Source organism: Crinia signifera, chromosome 1 (genome assembly GCF_055691185.1).
Source record: "Crinia signifera chromosome 1, ASM5569118v1, whole genome shotgun sequence".
Taxonomy (NCBI): domain Eukaryota; kingdom Metazoa; phylum Chordata; class Amphibia; order Anura; family Myobatrachidae; genus Crinia; species Crinia signifera.
In genome coordinates, this window is record NC_139217.1 from 373,856,077 (window position 1) to 373,874,155 (window position 18,079).

The following is an 18,079-nucleotide window of genomic DNA, read 5'->3' on the forward strand; positions in this document are numbered from 1 at the left end:
CGTCTCTCTGGGTGTATTAACCAAGTATGGACGTGGAGATCTGCCTCATTTGAAGTAAGAACCTAATTCAACATGAACTGCTAATCAGAGAGTTTGCATTGAACTGCGATCAGAAAGCGGCAGCACAGTCTGAATGAAAAAAAAAAAAAACACTAATGAAAAAAAAATATTATGCCAATGCATCGCTAACCGCCATGCATTCACAAATCCATCGACAATTCCAAAATAATATCTGCCGTCTGAGAAAATGTAAGAAAGTCTGAGGCACTAATCAACTAATCTGTGACTGACACTGGCTGGAAGTGATCATTGGTCACGTCAAAGACCCACCTTATAAACGCCTGCTTTTGTTTTCCAAACACACACAGAAAACGTCACGTTTCCGAAACCAAACGCTGGCTTCCTGTCAGTCACACTGCAACTGGATTGCGATGTACTCGCTATTTAAGATCGTGCAAGTATGTTAATCGCTCAATTTGCAAATTCTCTAATTAGCAATCCATGCTGAATTATGCCCAATGTATACTTCGTACTATGGCACCTATTTAACATTAAATATGTGCAGCATATTCCCTATAAACTGACATTTTTTTAGGGAATATCTACAATTATTAAGTATCCGGAAGTTGTAAAAAAGGAGAAAGCACCTAAGATATCTGAGTTATATCGGCTGTCACTCCATTGGTGGACCTTCATTTTTGGACCAGGAAGCTAGAACTGTTATGGGGGCCTCTTCGCAATCACCGATAATAGTGCAACATCCAATAAGGTACAGTGCTGCGGAATATGTATGCGCTATATAAGAAACTGTTAATAAATAAATAAATAAATAAGGTCCGGACCAAATGTCTACCACTCAGATTGGCACCCTTTGGTCCTAAATCTTGGTAGTATCGGGCTGATAAATTGTGTTAAAAGTGCCATATCGTATGTGTTTTACCTGCGGATTCAATGCGATGCGCGGTCCTGTACACATCAGATTGGATCCAGAGATTGCCATGACTGCCGAAAGGATTTGTCAGATCCTGGGGCAATATATATTTGTTACTGATTCATGCCCGTGTCACATTGGGGGTTATTCTAGTTCACTCTTTCTAATAAAATCCTTCTTAGATGGACAAAACCATGTGCACTGCAGGTGGGGCAGATGTAACATGTGCAGAGAGAATTAGATTTGGGTGGGGTTTTACTTCAAAGTGAGATCTACTGTATATTGCAGTGTAAAAATAAAGCAGACAGTATTTACCCTGCACAGAAACAAAATAACTCACCCAAATCTCATTCTCTATGCACATTTTACATCTGCCCCCCTGCAATGCACATGGTTTTGTCCAGCTAAGAAGAATTTTGACAGAGTGAACTAGAATAAGGCCCATTATGCCACATACCGTAAAGTCCCTTACACATTGCCCCCAGAAGTACCTCTTACCTGCCTTTGTCAGCAGCCCCTGTGTGTTTTAACTAGCCTAATGAGATGCACCTTCAGCATTACCATTAGACATGTAAAAAAGGGATTTTTGTAAGAACTTACCGTTCGAATCCCTTTCTCTGATATGGTCCTGGTGACACAGCTCAACACTGGGATGTAGGAGGGTCCGAAGGAGCCAGGCACCTATCCTAAAGCTTTAGAGGGTAGGCTCCTCCCCTACTGCATCCCTGGACTCTTTAGTTCAATCTTTCAAAGCCACTGGAATACATTAACTCAGTACAAACGCCTGCACATATTAAATGCACATCTTATAACAGTAACTGTTAACTTTTAACCATTTTAACATGAACATCATGAAAATTCTGGCATACTTACTGAGCGTAAGGGAGGGATCGCTGTGTCACCAGGACCATATCAGAGAAAGGGATTTGAACGGTAAGTTCTTACAAAAATCCCTTTTTCTCTTTCAATGGTCCTGGTGACACAGCTCAACACTGGGACGTTCCAGAGCCGGTCCTTTGGGAGGGTACGCTCAGGTCTGCAGCTCTCAGCACTGCTCGCCCAGATGATGCGTCCTCCGACGCGAACTCATGGAATCTATAGAATTTGGCAAATGTGTGAACAGATGACCAAGTGGCAGCTCTGCAAACCTGCTCAGCTGTGGCCCCATGTCGAACCGCCCAAGAGGTGGCAACAGACCTGGTGGTATGCGCATTAATTCTGGCCGGTACAGGCCTACCCGCTTTGGTGTATGCAAAAGCTATCACAGATCGCAACCACCTAGCAATAGTCTGCTTAGATGCAGGCCAACCAATTTTATGTACGTCATACAATACCAACAATGAGTCAGTCTTTCTGACACTCTTCACTCTGTCCACATATTTGCGTAAGGCACGCACAACATCCAAAGTCTTCAACTTGTCCCTTTTCTTAGAACCCTCTGAGGGTTGAAACACAGGTAGAACTATCTCCTGATTTAAATGAAAGGCAGAGACTACCTTCGGTAAAAATTGAGGCACTGTTCTCAGAACAGCCCTGTCATCATGAAAAATTAAGAAGGGAGATTTACATGACAAGGCTCCCAACTCTGATACTCTTTTAGCAGATGCTACTGCTAACAAAAACACTAGCTTCCACGTGAGAAACTTAAAGTCCGCCGACCTTAAAGGTTCAAAAGGTGCCTTCTGAAGGCAATCCAAAACCAGTGACAGGTCCCAAGGCGCTACTGGTTGCTTGTAAGGGGGTTTCAATCTAGATACCCCTTGTAAAAAGGTTTGAATCTCTGGCAAAATGGCTATCCTTTTTTGGAAATAGATGGACAAGGCCGAAATCTGTACCTTCAATGATTGAAGGCTTAGGCCTGATGAAAAACCATCTTGTAAGAACTCCAACATTCTTGCTAACTTGAAGTGAGATGTGTGAGCCTTTCGCCTCTCACACCATCTGATGTACGTTTTCCAGACTCTATAATAATTTGCCGAGGATACCGGCTTCCTGGCTTTAATCATAGTCTGTACTACTGCCTCAGAAAATCCTTTTCTTTTCAAAATGGCGGCTTCAATAGCCAGGCCGTCAAAATCAATCGATCGGAATCCAGGTGATTGAATGGGCCCTGTCTTAGCAGATCTGGTCTCAGAGGCAGACGCCACGAGTCCACAGACAACCTCTGAAGCCTGGAGTACCAGGACCTCCTTGGCCAATCTGGGGCCACCAGAATCACCGGAACCTTCTGGTCCTGTATTCTTTTCAAAAGCCTTGCTAACATTGGTACTGGAGGAAATGCATAAAGAAGATCCCCCTGCCATTGAGAAGTCATGGCATCCACTGCCTCCGCTAGTGGATCCCTCATTCTGGAATAGAACCTGGGCACCTGATGATTAAACCTGGATGCCATCAGGTCCACATCCGGGGTTCCCCATTTCCAAGTGATCTGTTGAAACACCTGCGGGTGTAGGCTCCATTCCCCTTCCTTGAGCTCCTCCCTGCTCAGGAAGTCGGCTTCTATATTCTCTACTCCTTGAATGAAAATAGCCGATACAGCTGGAACACTCTGTTCCGCCCATAGGAAGATTCTGGAGACCTCCCACATGGCCAATTTGCTGCGCGTACCTCCCTGGTGATTCAGATACGCCACAGCTGTGGCATTGTCGGTCTGAATCCTCAAAGGGAGGTTCCTTAATCTGTCTTCTGCCAAGGAAATCACTTTCCAGACAGCTCTCAGCTCCAAGATGTTGATTGGTAACGCTGATTCCTCTGCCGTCCACAGGCCCTGTAGCCTGAGATCCAGGACTACTGCTCCCCATCCCCTGAGGCTGGCATCGGTAGTTACTACCAACCAGTCCCAGGTCTGTAATGACCGACCCCACTTAAGAGAGTCTACTTCTGTCCACCATTTCAAGGAGTCTCGAGCGTCCGAAGACAGCACTATCATCTCGGACTTCATGGTCAGAGTGTTTCCTGACCATGCTGACAAAATGTTCCATTGGAACTTCCGAGAGTGGAACCTGGCAAATTGAAGCGTCTCGAATGATGCCACCATCTTTCCCAGGAGCTTGAGGCACCTCCAAACCGAAATGCTCCGAGCCCTGAGAATCTCGTGGACTAAGGTGACCAGGTCCCTGGCCTTTTCCTCCGGGAGAAATACCCGATGTAGATGGGTATCCAGTATGACTCCCAAGAATTGGAGCCTCTGTGATGGTACTAACTGAGATTTTTGCAAATTTAAAATCCAGCCGTGAGCCTGCAAAAACCTGATGGCCTCTGTCAAGTGCCTCTGAAGCATGGCAGCTGACTCTGCTTTGAACAGGAGATCGTCCAAATAGGGTATTACTGTGATTCCCCTGAGCCTCAGCCCCGCCGCCATTACTGACATTATCTTTGTGAATACCCTTGGCGTGGTTGCTAGCCCAAAGGGTAACGCCCGGAATTGCAAATGCAGGTCTCCTATGGCAAACCTCAGCAAGGTCTGATGTTCCGGGTGTATAGGAACGTGCAGATATGCGTCCTGGACATCCATGGACGCCAAAAATTCCCCCTGGTCCAGACTCAGGAGTACTGACCGTAAGGACTCCATTTTGAAGTGGTCTATCCAAAGATGAACATTTAGGGATTTCAAATTTAGTATTGGTCTGAAAGACCCGTCTGGTTTGGGCACCAGGAACAGCGTGGAGTAAAAGCCTTTTTTCCACTCTGCCCTGGGGACTGGAGTAACCACCCCTTTTTCCAACAGGGAATGAGCCGCTCTCATAAGAGCTGTGCGAAGAAGCGCCAGCTTTGGCAAGGATGTGGGGATGAACCTCTTCGGAGGCGGCCCTCTGAAAGGGATTTTGTAACCCTGTGTTATAATATCTAACACCCAGGCATCCTGGCCTAGAGAAGCCCAAGCGTCCCTGAAGAGTGTGAGACGCCCCCCCACTTTTATCACTGTCGGGCATATCCCCTGACAGTCATGCGGAGGGTTTGTCCTCTCCTTTTGCGGCAGGCTTCTTGTGAAAAGAGCCAAATTTGGACTTTTGTGTCTTTCCTCTAGAGGACTGAAACGTTCCCCTGAAAGACTGTCCTCGAAAGGACGCACCACCTCTAGGGGAGGGCCGAAAGGACGGCCTAAAGGCAGAAAATCTGGACGTCTGTTTTGCTGAGGAGGCCGGCAGACATGTACTTTTGCCGCCCGTGGCCTGTTTTATAATCTCCTCTAATTCAGTACCAAAGAGTACCTTTCCTTTGAAGGCTAATGTTTCCAAAGCCTTCTTGGACTCATTGTCTGCTTCCCAGGCTTTAAGCCAAAGCACTCTCCTGGCATTAATGGAGACTGTGTACACTCTGGTCGCCATTTTAATAGCTTCCTCCTCTGCTTCCACTGCATATTCTGCAGCAGCCTTAATCTTTTCTGCAAGCAGTAACGCACCAGTATCAGCCTGCAGCATGGTGCATAAATCACCAGCCCACTCTATCATGGCCTTAGAGACCCAGGCTGAAGCAATAAGGGGCCGTAAGGTAAACCCCACCCCTTCAAAGATAGCCTTGAGGTTACCCTCCAGCTTTTTATCCACAGAATCTTTGAAAGCTGCACCGCCCTGTACTGGTAATACAGTAGCCTTGGACAAACGTGCCACTGAAGCGTCCACAACTGGGACCTTTTCCCAGAGCTCCGCATGAGACTCTGGCATGGGGTACAGACTAAGGAATCGCTTAGGCATCTGTAGCCTCTTATCAGGAGTTTTCCAAGCCCCTTCTAACAATTCCTGTAACCCCTCATCTGAAGGAAAAGTAACAGCCTCCTTCCGCTGTCGCTTAAAAACACCTTTAACAGGAGTCTTATCCTCCACAGACAGCTTTAAAGCCTGCTTCACAGCTACAATGAGATCCTCTATACCAGCAGCAGAGGTCTCTTCCAAATCATCACCCTGATCCCAGGGGATGTCAGTATACTCTCCCTCCTCCTCATCTACCACAGTAGGCATAGCATAAGACCTTCTAGGGGTCCCTGCAACATCATCCATTTTGTCCAGCATTTCACTGAACCTGTTGATCCCCTTAGCAGTATCCTGCATCACCTGAATCAGCGCAGGATCTGCCTGGGTAAGAGGCAAGGAGCCAGACGACTGCTGAGATGATGGCATAGGTCTCTGTGATTCTACCAGCCCATCACTCTGCCTGTCCAAAAGCTGCACCAAAGCGTTTACTGACCTGCCTAGGGCCCTGGCCCACGCAGGTTCCATCTGCTCTGCCCTATGGGGTTCACTGCCCATGGGTCTCACATCAGCGCAAGTAATACATAAGCCCCCTTTGGCCATCTGCTCAGGGACAAACTTTTGTGTGCAAACATTGCACGCGCTCAGTGCACTAAGGGCTCCCTCCCCCAAAACCACAGCCTGATGCTCAGACATGATGTAAGTGATAAATGTATATCTATCAGTATACACAGTGCAAACAATGTACAAGCGTTTATACAGAGGCAATGCACCCAGTCACTTAGCTGTCTGTTGGTTTCAACTGCGGGGAAGCGATGCCCAGGAAATCCAAGTCACTCTGCCAGGATCAGTAAGCCAGCTCAGCTCCGCTGCAAGCGTTCTGAAAGGCGCCAAAGTCAGAGTGAAGGAAGAGACCACAAGTCCCTGCTGCTGCGGGGTCCGTGACCTTTTGGCGCCAACCACCCCCAGCCAGCCGCTCCTTAGTTAGGATTTCCTAGTTCCAGTGTCTCCCCCTTGACTGGGGATCACTTGGAACATGCCTGTCACAACGCTGCTGTCCTCTCATATAGGAGCTCAGCGTGTAAACTCCGCATAAAATGGCCGCCGCCATCACGGAGCGCCTGTCCCCCATGATCCCCACCTAAATGTGGAGCCGGTTTCAGGGTACTCCGGAGCCCAGGCAGCCTCTTAGAAGAGACTGTAAGCGCTGCACAGGGAGACCAGACAGCGTCTCCCCTGTGCACAGTGAGCTGACAGGACGCGCTAGCAGTGTGAGGATTCACTATGAGAATCCTCACACTGTGCCTACCTAGCTAGGGTGAAAGTTAATAAAACAATAAAAATTCCCTAACTACTCTAATTCTTCGGCTGCTCCTGCAGCCCTTTAGAATAGCACCCACTCCAGTGGGCACCTAACACGAACTGAAGAGTCCAGGGATGCAGTAGGGGAGGAGCCTACCCTCTAAAGCTTTAGGATAGGTGCCTGGCTCCTTCGGACCCTCCTACATCCCAGTGTTGAGCTGTGTCACCAGGACCATTGAAAGAGAAACCTATGCCATGGGACACTGCATAGATTCCACGAAGCCCAGGTTCATGCTCAATAGCCATTTTGTTAACCCGCTCGGCGAACGAGTCTGGCCTGCTACGGACAGTATGGTGAATGTATGCTCACTATGGAATAGCACCTATGTGTTTTAAATAGCCTAATAAGGCACACGTACATAAGTGCCCATATACAGTACATGCGTATCCTATGCAATAGCATTTTCTGAGAAAAAAAATGGTACTCTTTACCTAGCACGGCGCCCATCGCGGGCATCAAATGCACTAAAAAACGGGTGCGACGCGATGCCCGCGATTTCCCATAGGGAACAATGTTAAAAGTGTGATTGGACGCGATTTTACTGTTCAATGCCTCAATGGCCGCGATTTTTCCATAGGAAACAATGTTAAATGGGCCACAGAGCCCAAATAGTCCCCCTGAAGTCTGAAATGGCCCCCACAATTGTTAACGCCACCCCACGATCAACGTGAACCCGAAGCGTGGTGAGCGCAGCGAGCCCGCGAGGGGCGGCGGTACGCGTCCTCCGACCTTTTCATACACCCACTATCCACGTCGGCGTGGAGTTGAGAATAGAATAGTGTGGCGAGCGGATACCTTCACAGGTAAACGCGTCCCTTCGCGGGCTTCACAGGTATCCGCGTCCGCTCGCCACGCTTCGGGCTCGGTGGCTCGCCACACTATTCTATTCTCAACTCCACGCCAACGTGGATAGTGGGGGTATGAAAAGGTCGGAGGACGCGTTCCGCCGCCCCTCGCGGGCTCGTTGCGCTCGCCACACTTCGGGTTCACGTTGATCGTGGGGTGGCGTTAACAATTGTGGGGGCCATTTAAGACTTCAGGGGGACTATTAGGGCTCTGTGGCCCATTTAACATTGTTTCCTATGGAAAAATCGCGGGCATTGAGGCATTGAACAGTAAAATCGCATCCAATCACACTTTTAACATTGATCCCTATGGGAAATCGCGGGCATCGTGGGCGCCGTGCTAGGTGAAGAGTACCAAAAAAATTATATTTAACACACAGTTAAGTAGTATGTATAACTGTATGAATGCTAGACTAAAAACAGAAAGGAAAAAACAAACCATTGTCATTTAGAGAATCAAACCCGGTTCTCCGAGCATGGAGAGGGGCACACTTATCCACTAGCCTACGACACCTGGTGACAGCAAACTGTGCTCATGAGTCTATGTACAGAGTGATCTCATCAGTTATGCTTACTGTATACTGCATAGGCTAAGAAAACTGTAGGAAGTTATGTTTATGAAATAATTTGCATAGGGGTCCCGGATGCTCCACCTGACCACGGCCCATTTGCCCGAGCTTGTATTGTACTGTACTGTACAGATGGATTAACAGTGCCTTTCACCGAGAATAAGATGCACCAGCGTCTCAAATGCAAGCCTGTCCCATTCTCAGTGACGGGCACAGCTCCATCTTTACTGTAATGTATATCAATCTGCCGCTGGATTGTATGGCGTGCTTCAAAGCACCTTAGTGCATCTGAGCGCGCTATTAAAGGGATGCGCCAAAACTTTCGCCTAGGCACGCTTGATGAGCGTGGCTCCATCTTTATGATTCACATGCGTTCCAGCACGGGAAGAGCGGATATCTCCAAGTACCAGAGCTACAGCCTTGTGCAGTGTGAACCCAGATCAGTGATACAGTGGAAGAGGGGTATGTCTCAGGTCTTTACCGGTTTGCAACTGTTTCAAGTCTCAAGTTGGACCTGGAACTTGAGTGGAAAAGCAGTATAAATTAACATTCACTACACAGAGGCCCTTATTCAGATCTGATTGCAGTACAAATGTGTTCTCAAAATGGGCAAAACCATGTGCACTGCAGGTGGGGCAGATGTAACATATGCAGAGAGAGTTACATTTGGGTGGGGTGTGTTGAAACTGAAATCTAAATTGCAGTGTAAAAATAAAGCAGCCAGTATTTCCCTTGCACAGAAACAAAATAACTCGGACAACTCTAACTCTCTCTATACATGTTACATCTGCCCCACCTGCAGTGCACATGGTTTTGCCCATTTTGAGAACAAATTTGTACTGCGATCAGATCTGAATAAGGGCCAGAGTGCAAACCATACCAAAATAATAAACCGATTAGATCACTCAATGAATAAATGCAGATATTGAATTCCAAATTACTCAGCTTTCTGCACATTCGTATGCATTGAAAACCCATCTGTTTCACAATAATAAAACTATGAATAGTGTTAAGTGTCTAGTACACAGAACTCACTAAAAATCTAAAAATGGGATTTTGGTCCTAACTGTAAAATCCTTTGTTTCTGAATCCATGGTGAACACTAGGACAGTGGGTGTAGCTACCAGTTACAGGCACCAAGGAGATTCGATTTATTTGAGTGCAACCCAGGCTCCTCCTCCTCCGCGTCCTCTACAGGCTTCAGTTTCTTCAACAGCTAGCCCAACAGGAAGAGAAAGAGAGAAAACCATACAACCAGAGGGAAGAAAACAGGGTTTAGAAGGAAAACCCTGCCTCATTGTCAGCGCAGTGCATGAGGGTGGGCGCCCAGTGTCCACCATGGATTCAGAAAAAAGGATTTTACAGGTAGGACCAAAATCCAATTTTTTTTATCATACTCATGGTGGACATTGGGATGTCAAAAAACTGTCCCTTCATGGAAGGGGACGCACCTGATCTGCACTGATGACATGGCAGCCAAAACCAGAATCTGCTCTGGCGAACTGATAACATTTTAGAAAAGTGTGTGACGAGGACCATGTGGCTGCCCAACACATCTGCTCTGCAGACGCACCCTGGCGAGCCGCCCAACTGAATCCAACTGAGCGAGAGGAATGAGCCCTAATAGATAGAGGGACCAGCGTATTTGAGGACAAATATGCCTGCTTAATGGTTAGACGCAGCCAGCGGGCTAAGGTCTGCTTTGATTCCGGCCAATTGGTACTGATTGGCCAGTGATAAAAACCAGACACTTTAGCACTTCACCGAGCTAAATAAATCTGCCCCAGAGTTCTGAAGAATCCTCTGAAGGAGAAAATTCAGGAACAACAATATCCTGATTTAAGTGAAATTGGGAAACAACTTCAGGAAGGAACTCCCTAAGGGAACGAAGAACAGCCCTATCTGGATGAAAAATTAGATAGGGGGAAACATGAGACTGTGCTGACAATTCCGACACCTGATGGGCAGCAGCAATTGCCAGCAAAAATAGAGTCTTCCAGGAGAGCCATTTGAGATTCACTTCATTCAGGGGCTCAAAGGGAGACCGTTGGAGAGCCAACAATACAAGAGTCAGGTCCCAAGGCTGAACTGGGCTGGAGGGCCACAGTTTGGACATGCCTGACAAGGTATAAGTGTCGGAGCTTTCTGTCCTTTTTCAGAGGCGCCTCGCTGGAAGAATGGCGATCCAAACTTTCCTACAAGAAGTACTTCATATACAACCATATGAAGTACTCCTTGTAGGAAAGTTTGGATCGCCATTCTTCCAGCGAGGCGCCTCTGAAAAAGGACAGAAAGCTCCGACACTTATACCTTGTCAGGCATGTCCAAACTGTGGCCCTCCAGCTGTTGTGAAACTACAGATCCCAGCATGCCTTGCCATATTTTTTGCATGATGGGACTTGTAGTTTCACAACAGCTGGAGGGCCATAGTTTGGACATGCCTGTCGTAAGTGATGCCAAACGCAAACCTAAGTCTAGGCCTGATTGTAGGAAAGCCAATACCCTAGAGAGACGGAACTCCCGAGGTGCCACTCCTCTACGAGCACACCAAGCGTAAAAGGAGTGCCATACTCTATGATAGACATGGGAAGAAGAGGGCTTTCTTGCGGCGATCATAGTTTGGACCTCCCTTGGTGAGAAACCGTTGGCTCTTAGGACCTCCGTCTCAAGAGCCATGCCGGCAAAGCCAACTTGGGAATATCGGGATGCAGACAGGTCTTGTCCCAACGGAAGCCGACATGGTGATCAGGTCTGTGAACCAGGCTCTGCGCGGCCAGGATGGTGCCAAGAGAATGATCACCGCTGATTCCCGGAAGCAGACGTGGGAGGAGGGCAACTGGGGGAAACGCGTAAATCAGAGAACGGCCAAGGGGCGGACAGAGCGTCAACCAGAAACACCTCTGGATCTCTTGAGCTTCCAGAAGCCACTGATGGTTATTAGGTGGAGAAATGTGTAAGTACAATCCTTTGTTTTTCTGGTACCAGTGCTCCTGTGGACAAGCAGTGCCTCCCTACTTGTGGACCTTGAAAAGCGAATACTGGAAGTGCTAACCAGGCTGGAGACCGTATACTGTATATCCATATTTTTATCCAGGTGGCCACCTGACTGTCCATAAACATGCTTCTTTAAAAAGCCAACAAGGACAACCATTGTGGTAAATATCATATTACTGATAAACAAATATTTTCCTGCTTTACTGTACATTTTGGTGCTGCATGAAATTACTAACATATGACTAACTACTAATCCAATGAAGACTGTTCTTCTTTGCAAATACTAGCTTAATGCACTAAACAGCTCACATGGAGACATTTCTCTTATGGTCTGATTTATAACCAAAGCACTAACAATAACCAGGGGGCTGATTCCATTTCTCCTTAACCCAGGACTGAGCTCCACTGCATTTTATATAAGTTGGTGTATGATTATTTTATTCATTTTGTATAATTTGTGGTATTGTTTATTTGTACATTTTTTTGAGTTAGAATTAAACTATTAATTTAATAGTACATTGCATCTTTGTTTATGTATTTACTACCACAAATGTGATAGGATTCGATTTATAGGAAGAGATCTCTACTCTAGCAGTCTGTTCTTTTTGTCCTCTGGCAAATAAACTCGCAGAGTCGAGATGTGCTCCCAGATGGATCATCTGTGACGGAATTATGCTGGACTTCTTCCAATTGATCAGACAGCTGTGTGACTGAAGCAGATCTATTGTGAGTTGGAGGTGAATCTAGAGAACCTCTAGAGACTGTGCCAGGATCAAGAGGTCTTCTAGATACTGCAACAGGCAAACCCCCTGAGCCCGCAATGCCACTGCCATAATCTTGGTGAAAACCCTCAGGGCTGTGGATAGTCCAAACGGCAGTCATGAACAGATAGTGGGAGGGGATGCAGTGTAAATCCCGGCGGTCAGGATCCCGGTGTTCAAAATCCAGACGCCGAAATCCCAACACTTTCTCCCTCCGTGGGAGAATAATTTAGCGTGCCGAGCATAGCGAGCAGCGGGATCCACGTCCCCCCCTTCTCGGGATTTCGAACGCCGGGATCCTGACCGCCGAGATTTAATACTGAATCCAGTGGGAGTCCTGGACCACAAACCAAAGGAAGTGTTGACAATCCTTCCAGATGGTATGTGGAGATGCAAGTCTCTGATGTCGAGTGACGTTAAAGTCTCCCAGTTCCAGTGCCTTTAGGCAAACTGCAGGAGGTGACCGCCCACCCGAGGTGCCTTCATGCTGTGGGTTTTTTAGGCTGTTAAGGAGCCTGGCAATGACCCAGCTAGGCTTGCCTACCATGGGAGCTAGAGCCTCTCCTGGGAGGGGGTTGGACCTTTGGCCCAAAAATTTACCTAAGGATGCAGATATCTTTGATGTGAGGGATGCAGTCTAAAGCTGCCTCTTCCAAATATGTGGATGCCTCTCTTATCAAAACAATAGTTCTGAGCGTAAAGATGTTATTAAGTCCTGTAACTTGTCCACTCAGGAGCCAATAGCCTTTGCTACTCATGCTGAGGTCAAGGCCGGCCGTGCACCTGCATTAGTAAAGATAGTCTTTAGACAGTGTTCCAATTTCCTGTCTGTGGGATCCTTAAAGAAAGCCACTGTAGGAATGGACAGGGTAGTAGTTTTAACTAAGCTTGCCACATAAGCATCCAACTGCAGAGTTTTCCCATTTAGCCTCCCATCAGAGGTGGTAGATGCAAATATAGTAGAACAATTTAAACATGCTTGGGATAGGCATATTAATATCCTTACAAAAAAGGTACTCTTTACTTAGAAGGGCGCCCATCATGGCCATCTCGGGCATTGAATGCACTAAAAAATCGGGTGCGATGCGACCGACGAGATGCCCGAGATTTCCCATAGGGAACAATGTTAAATGTCTCAATTGACCCGATTTTCCTGTTCAATGCCTCAATTGACCCAATTTTTCCATAGGAAACAATGTTAAATGGGCCACAGAGGCCAAATAGGCACCCTGAAGTGTATAATGGCCACCCGAATTGTTAACGCCACCCCACGATCAACCCGAAGCGTGGCGAGCGCAGCGAGCCCGCGAGGGGCGGCGGTACGCGTCCTACGACCTTTTCATACCCCCACTATCCACGTCAGCGTGGAGTTGAGAATAGAAAGTGTGGCGAGCGCAGCGAGCCACCGAGCCCGAAGCGTGGCGAGCGCCGCGAGGGAACGCGGATACCTTCACAGGTATCCGCGTCCCCTCGCGGGCTTCACAGCTGTCCGTGTCCGCTCGCCTCGCTGCGCTCGCCACACTTTCTATTCTCAACTCCACGCCGACGTGGATAGTGGGGGGTATGAAAAGGTCGTAGGACGCGTACCGCCGCCCCTCGCGGGCTCGCCACGCTTCGGGTTGACGTTGATCGTGGGGTGGCGTTAACAATTCGGGTGCCCATTATACACTTCAGGGTGCCTATTTGGCCTCTGTGGCCCATTTAACATTGTTTCCTATGGAAAAATCGGGTCAATTGAGGCATTGAACAGGAAAATTGGGTCAATTGAGACATTTAACATTGTTCCCTATGGGAAATCGCGGGCATCTCGTCGGTCGCATTGCACCCGATTTTTTAGTGCATTCAATGCCCGAGATTTTTTACTAACGATGCCCACGATCAAAATCGTGGGCGCCGTTCTAAGTAAAGAGTACCCAAAAAAATAAGGATCAAATATGGTTTGAGGTAACATGTTTAAAAAAGGGGTAGACTAGATGGGCCAAGTTGTTTTTATGTGGTTAAATTCTAGGTTTTTATTTGTGCCGATCCGCAGTGCTTAAAGGTAAAAAATACATAAGACGGTTGGATACCAAAAACTTTGTTAGGGTGAGCCCATGCCTCTGAAAATATTTCCTCTAGATTTATGTTAGAGGGAAAAATAGCTAGCTCCTTTTCTTCTTTTTGAACACAGGAGCATCAGAGACTGCAGACTAATCCTCTTTTTTCAAGAGGAATGAAGAGCTTTAATAAAGTGCATCAACTCGTTATTGTGTCACGTGGTCTTCTTTAAAAGATTCTGGCTCCTCAACCTCTTTCTCATCAGTATCAATTACACCCTCCTCTTCTAACACGTCACAGTCAGATCCCTCTGACTTGTGTGACAGAAGTGAAGGGAGGGCCCTGCATCTAGATGGTGCCCTTAATATAGACTGAAGGAAGCTGGACACTTGTACCAACCTCTGCACAGAGGAGGACAAGCCCTGTACCCAAGCAGGTTCTGTCTCAGGGGTTGCTTGACTCGCAGAGTGTGTTGCACGTACTGCGGCCGGATCGGGGTTTTGTGGGAGCCCTGGCTGCAGCTAACTGGGAGGCTAGGTCCCTCATTTCAGATGAGAAAGATAGGGCCCATTCTGGCTCTGCTGGCTCGATAGGGTCTGATGGACCTGCATTGGGTGAATAATCTGCAGAGCAGCAGTCACACAGACCTGGGCAATCATGTGCCTCAGAAAATAAATTCTCTTTACAATTATCACAGGTATAAGCGTGCAGCTTGGGGCTGTACCCTATGAGGGTCTTGCAGAGGCCTTCCCTTTTTTTGACATGCTAATAAGTTACAACACAGCAAAATAACAATCCTGACAATGTACCCGCTATATTATGGAAATATAGAAAAGGTATAAAGAGACCCCACGATCCATTGACAGCCAATGAGCAGAAAGGGAAAGGAAGAAAACCGCACACACACAGACCCTGTACCAGCACTAAAATAGTGTTGGATCAGAGCGGAGAGAGGAAAAACCTGGTCCTATAGCGTGTAGAGGAGCAGGAATCTGGGAGCACTTCTCCCTGCAGTGATGCCTGTCTGTAATGGTGCGTTGGTGAGGAGAAGCAGAGCCCAGAGTGGGAAGTGTGACTGGAGTCTCTGTAATAGAGGCGGGAAGCTGAGGATCTACCCCGCCTCCTCTTGGAAACACCAGTGCCCTACGCCATCTAAGATGGCGCTACTCAGTACAACAACTCTGGTGTTCTAGTGACCGTACGGAGATAACCGGGTGCCTCCCGCCAGGGAATGCACCCCTCCCCCGGCGACATGTGCCGCTCTTTCCAGTGCTGCAATGGCGCTTACCCCAGAAAAGAAAGAAATAAACTTTAAAAACGATCTAGGGCACAGAGCCCTATCCTTGGATAACCTGTGCCTAAGGGCACCAGGAAAACACGGAAGCCTGTAGGGGGCGTGGAGGAGCAGCCTGGGCTGCACGCAAAGAAATCAAATCTCCTTGGTGCCCGTAGCTGGTAGCTCCACCCACCGTCCACCATGAGTATGATAAAAAATATCTATTTTATAATGAGTGTGTGCAATTTGTACCTGCTGTGTTAGTGTTAAGAAAGAACAAATGTGGAAACATTATAGTTAGGTTTGTTTATTCTACAACACTCTGTTCTTTTAACTCAGAGTCAAATATACAAGCAATAGAATGCATGGACAATAACCATGTACAATTACTGACAATGCACCTCAGCCAACCAGATTTGTTAACTTAACCAAATTAACGTTCTCACAAATATGAGGTTATAAAGGATGTAGTTTTTTATAAAAAGACCACAACTGATATGAAGGTTTGTTTTTTCTCTAAGTTAACAGTGTTTAGAACAAAAGTATATTCAAAACATTTATGTGCTATTTGACAAGAAATCAAAACAAAAACGTAAGCTTACCTAAAACACATTAATAAACATTTTATTAACATTCGATACTGGAGCAACTTTGTTTGTGGCAAATGTAACAAGGTTTAGCAAGGATATCATCAGGCCTGCTTAATTAGGTGCGACAGGACAGAGAATATTGATGAACACATCTCTATGATAGGTGCTCATTTAGATGGCAAAATATAAATTTTAAAAATGAAAACTGCTCCTATTGTCTTTAATGGAAATTTACATAATCTGATAACACCACTAACACCAGTATCACTGATATATTTACAATATGATTTTGTTTTAATAAGTTAAAGTCAATGCAACATCCATGCAAGCTAGAACTCTAGCTTTTTGGTTACAGAACATGAAGTATTGACAAGTTCCAAGTGGTAGATCTGAATGCTCCGCTTCTTTATTTTTCAGACTGTGTCCATTCCTCGCATTGATGATGTAAAACCCAAGCCCATGCCTCTTTGGGTATGGGTCTGTGATCTTGCCATTTCATATTGAGCATCTAGGTTTCTGAAAACCTCTTCCTGCTGCTTTAGGGTTCTGAAACTTTCAGCATCTAATGCACTAGTTCCAGCTTCTTCCTCATTCTAAAACAAGAAAATAGGTCATGGAAAAGAATAACCACATTATACTAGGATGTATGGTACCTCCCCATGCTACAGTCCTCAGATTGCAGCTACCATATTAAAGTCAACAGATCTTACCATCTCCTCCAAGCACAGATTGTACCTGGGAGGGTCGTAGGTGATAGGGGTGGAGTGAAGAAAGTTATCCAGTCATTTTATTGGTTATATTATGCTTACAATTTGCATTAAATACGGCAAAATGACTGCACTACACAAGTTACACACAGTACAAATCTAAAAAAACTGCTGTAAATCAGGTCTCCTTTATGTCCTTTACTATTTTTTTTATTGTGCGGAACCAACAAGAATATTTAACCAATTAACTGATAGCATAAGTTACCTCAACCAGACTAAGTAAGACATCCCAAAATGCAGGCACAATTGACATGAAGATATTAATAATAAAAAAATAATAGGGTGTGCATGCTAACCACATTTGGAAAAAGGAATTGAGAGTAAGTTCAGAGGATCCTTAGCTAAAAGTACACAAGATTCCAAAGTCCACCATGAATTGAAGTTGCAGACTATGGAGGTCAACAAGTTTGCTAAAATTAATGTAAACACTAATCTGCCACTAACAGCCATAAAAACAAAACGCAACTCACCTTTATTCCCATGAGTTTCCTAAATTTAACGTTTTGGTCCTTATTCCCAAAATTTAGTTTCTCCCAGATTTCTGCAGATTGAGATTTATCCTAAAATGAGAATTTATTTTTTTTATAAGTGATTTTTCTAAAGCAATGTTTTGCTTTTAACCCCTTCCCGACATTTGACGTACATTTACGTCATGGTCGGGATGTACTTCCCGACACATGACGTAAATGTACGTCATGACTTCAAAGTGTCACCGCGTCTAGAGACGCGGTGACAGAGGGACGATGTCTGCTGTCCCTGACAGCAGACATCTTCCCTCATTGCCCAGGGGGGGCAGCGATGCCCCCCGCCATGGGCGATCGCTGCGATTGGCTGTTCAAACGTGAACAGCCAAAAGTAGCGTTTACTGTGTGATGTGTAAAATTTAGACTCTGCTGCCCCCTAGTGTCCAAAAAAATAAATAAAAGAAAGTTGAAATAATGATGTAATAATAAAGTTTAGATATGGTCTATGTTAGTTATTAACTATTTTGAGTGGTATGATTATTTGTCTCACAAGCAGAAAATTTTACATTTTGCAAATAGCAAAATGTTCAATTTTTTTACGACATTTTGGTATTTTTCACAAAAAAAAAAAAAAACTGTATCGACCAAAATTTACCACTAATTTAAAGTACAATGTGTCACGAGAAAACAATCTCAAAATCACTGGGATAAGTAAAAGCAAAAAAAAGTTATCCCCACTTAAGTGATACATGTCAGATTTGAAAAAAAAAGGGCTCTGTCAGGAAGGCAAAAAC

At 46.0% G+C, this 18,079-nt stretch overlaps 1 protein-coding gene and 1 long non-coding RNA gene across 5 annotated transcripts in view; one reads left to right on the plus strand and one right to left on the minus strand.

Annotated features, from left to right (window-relative positions):
• The first annotated feature begins 12 nt into the window (after positions 1-12).
• Positions 13-18,079, plus strand: part of LOC146011229 (uncharacterized) — a 25,947-nt gene continuing 7,880 nt past the window's right edge. Inside the window, exons 1-2 of one of the 2 annotated variants that reach the window (XR_014444919.1) lie at positions 22-54; positions 596-769. This is a non-coding gene — a long non-coding RNA (uncharacterized LOC146011229). Of the gene's footprint in view, positions 770-18,079 lie in introns of both variants that reach the window. The other variant, XR_014444918.1, reaches the window with a different exon arrangement.
• Positions 15,756-18,079, minus strand: part of RSRC2 (arginine and serine rich coiled-coil 2) — a 14,732-nt gene continuing 12,408 nt past the window's right edge. For all 3 annotated transcript variants that reach the window (XM_083151346.1, XM_083151345.1, XM_083151347.1), the window contains 2 exons: positions 17,292-17,381; positions 15,756-16,647 (listed from right to left, as the gene is read on the minus strand). In XM_083151346.1, coding sequence (XP_083007472.1) covers positions 16,468-16,647; positions 17,292-17,381 — 270 coding nt within the window. In that variant the 3' untranslated portion in view covers positions 15,756-16,467. The remainder of the gene's footprint in view (positions 16,648-17,291; positions 17,382-18,079) is intronic.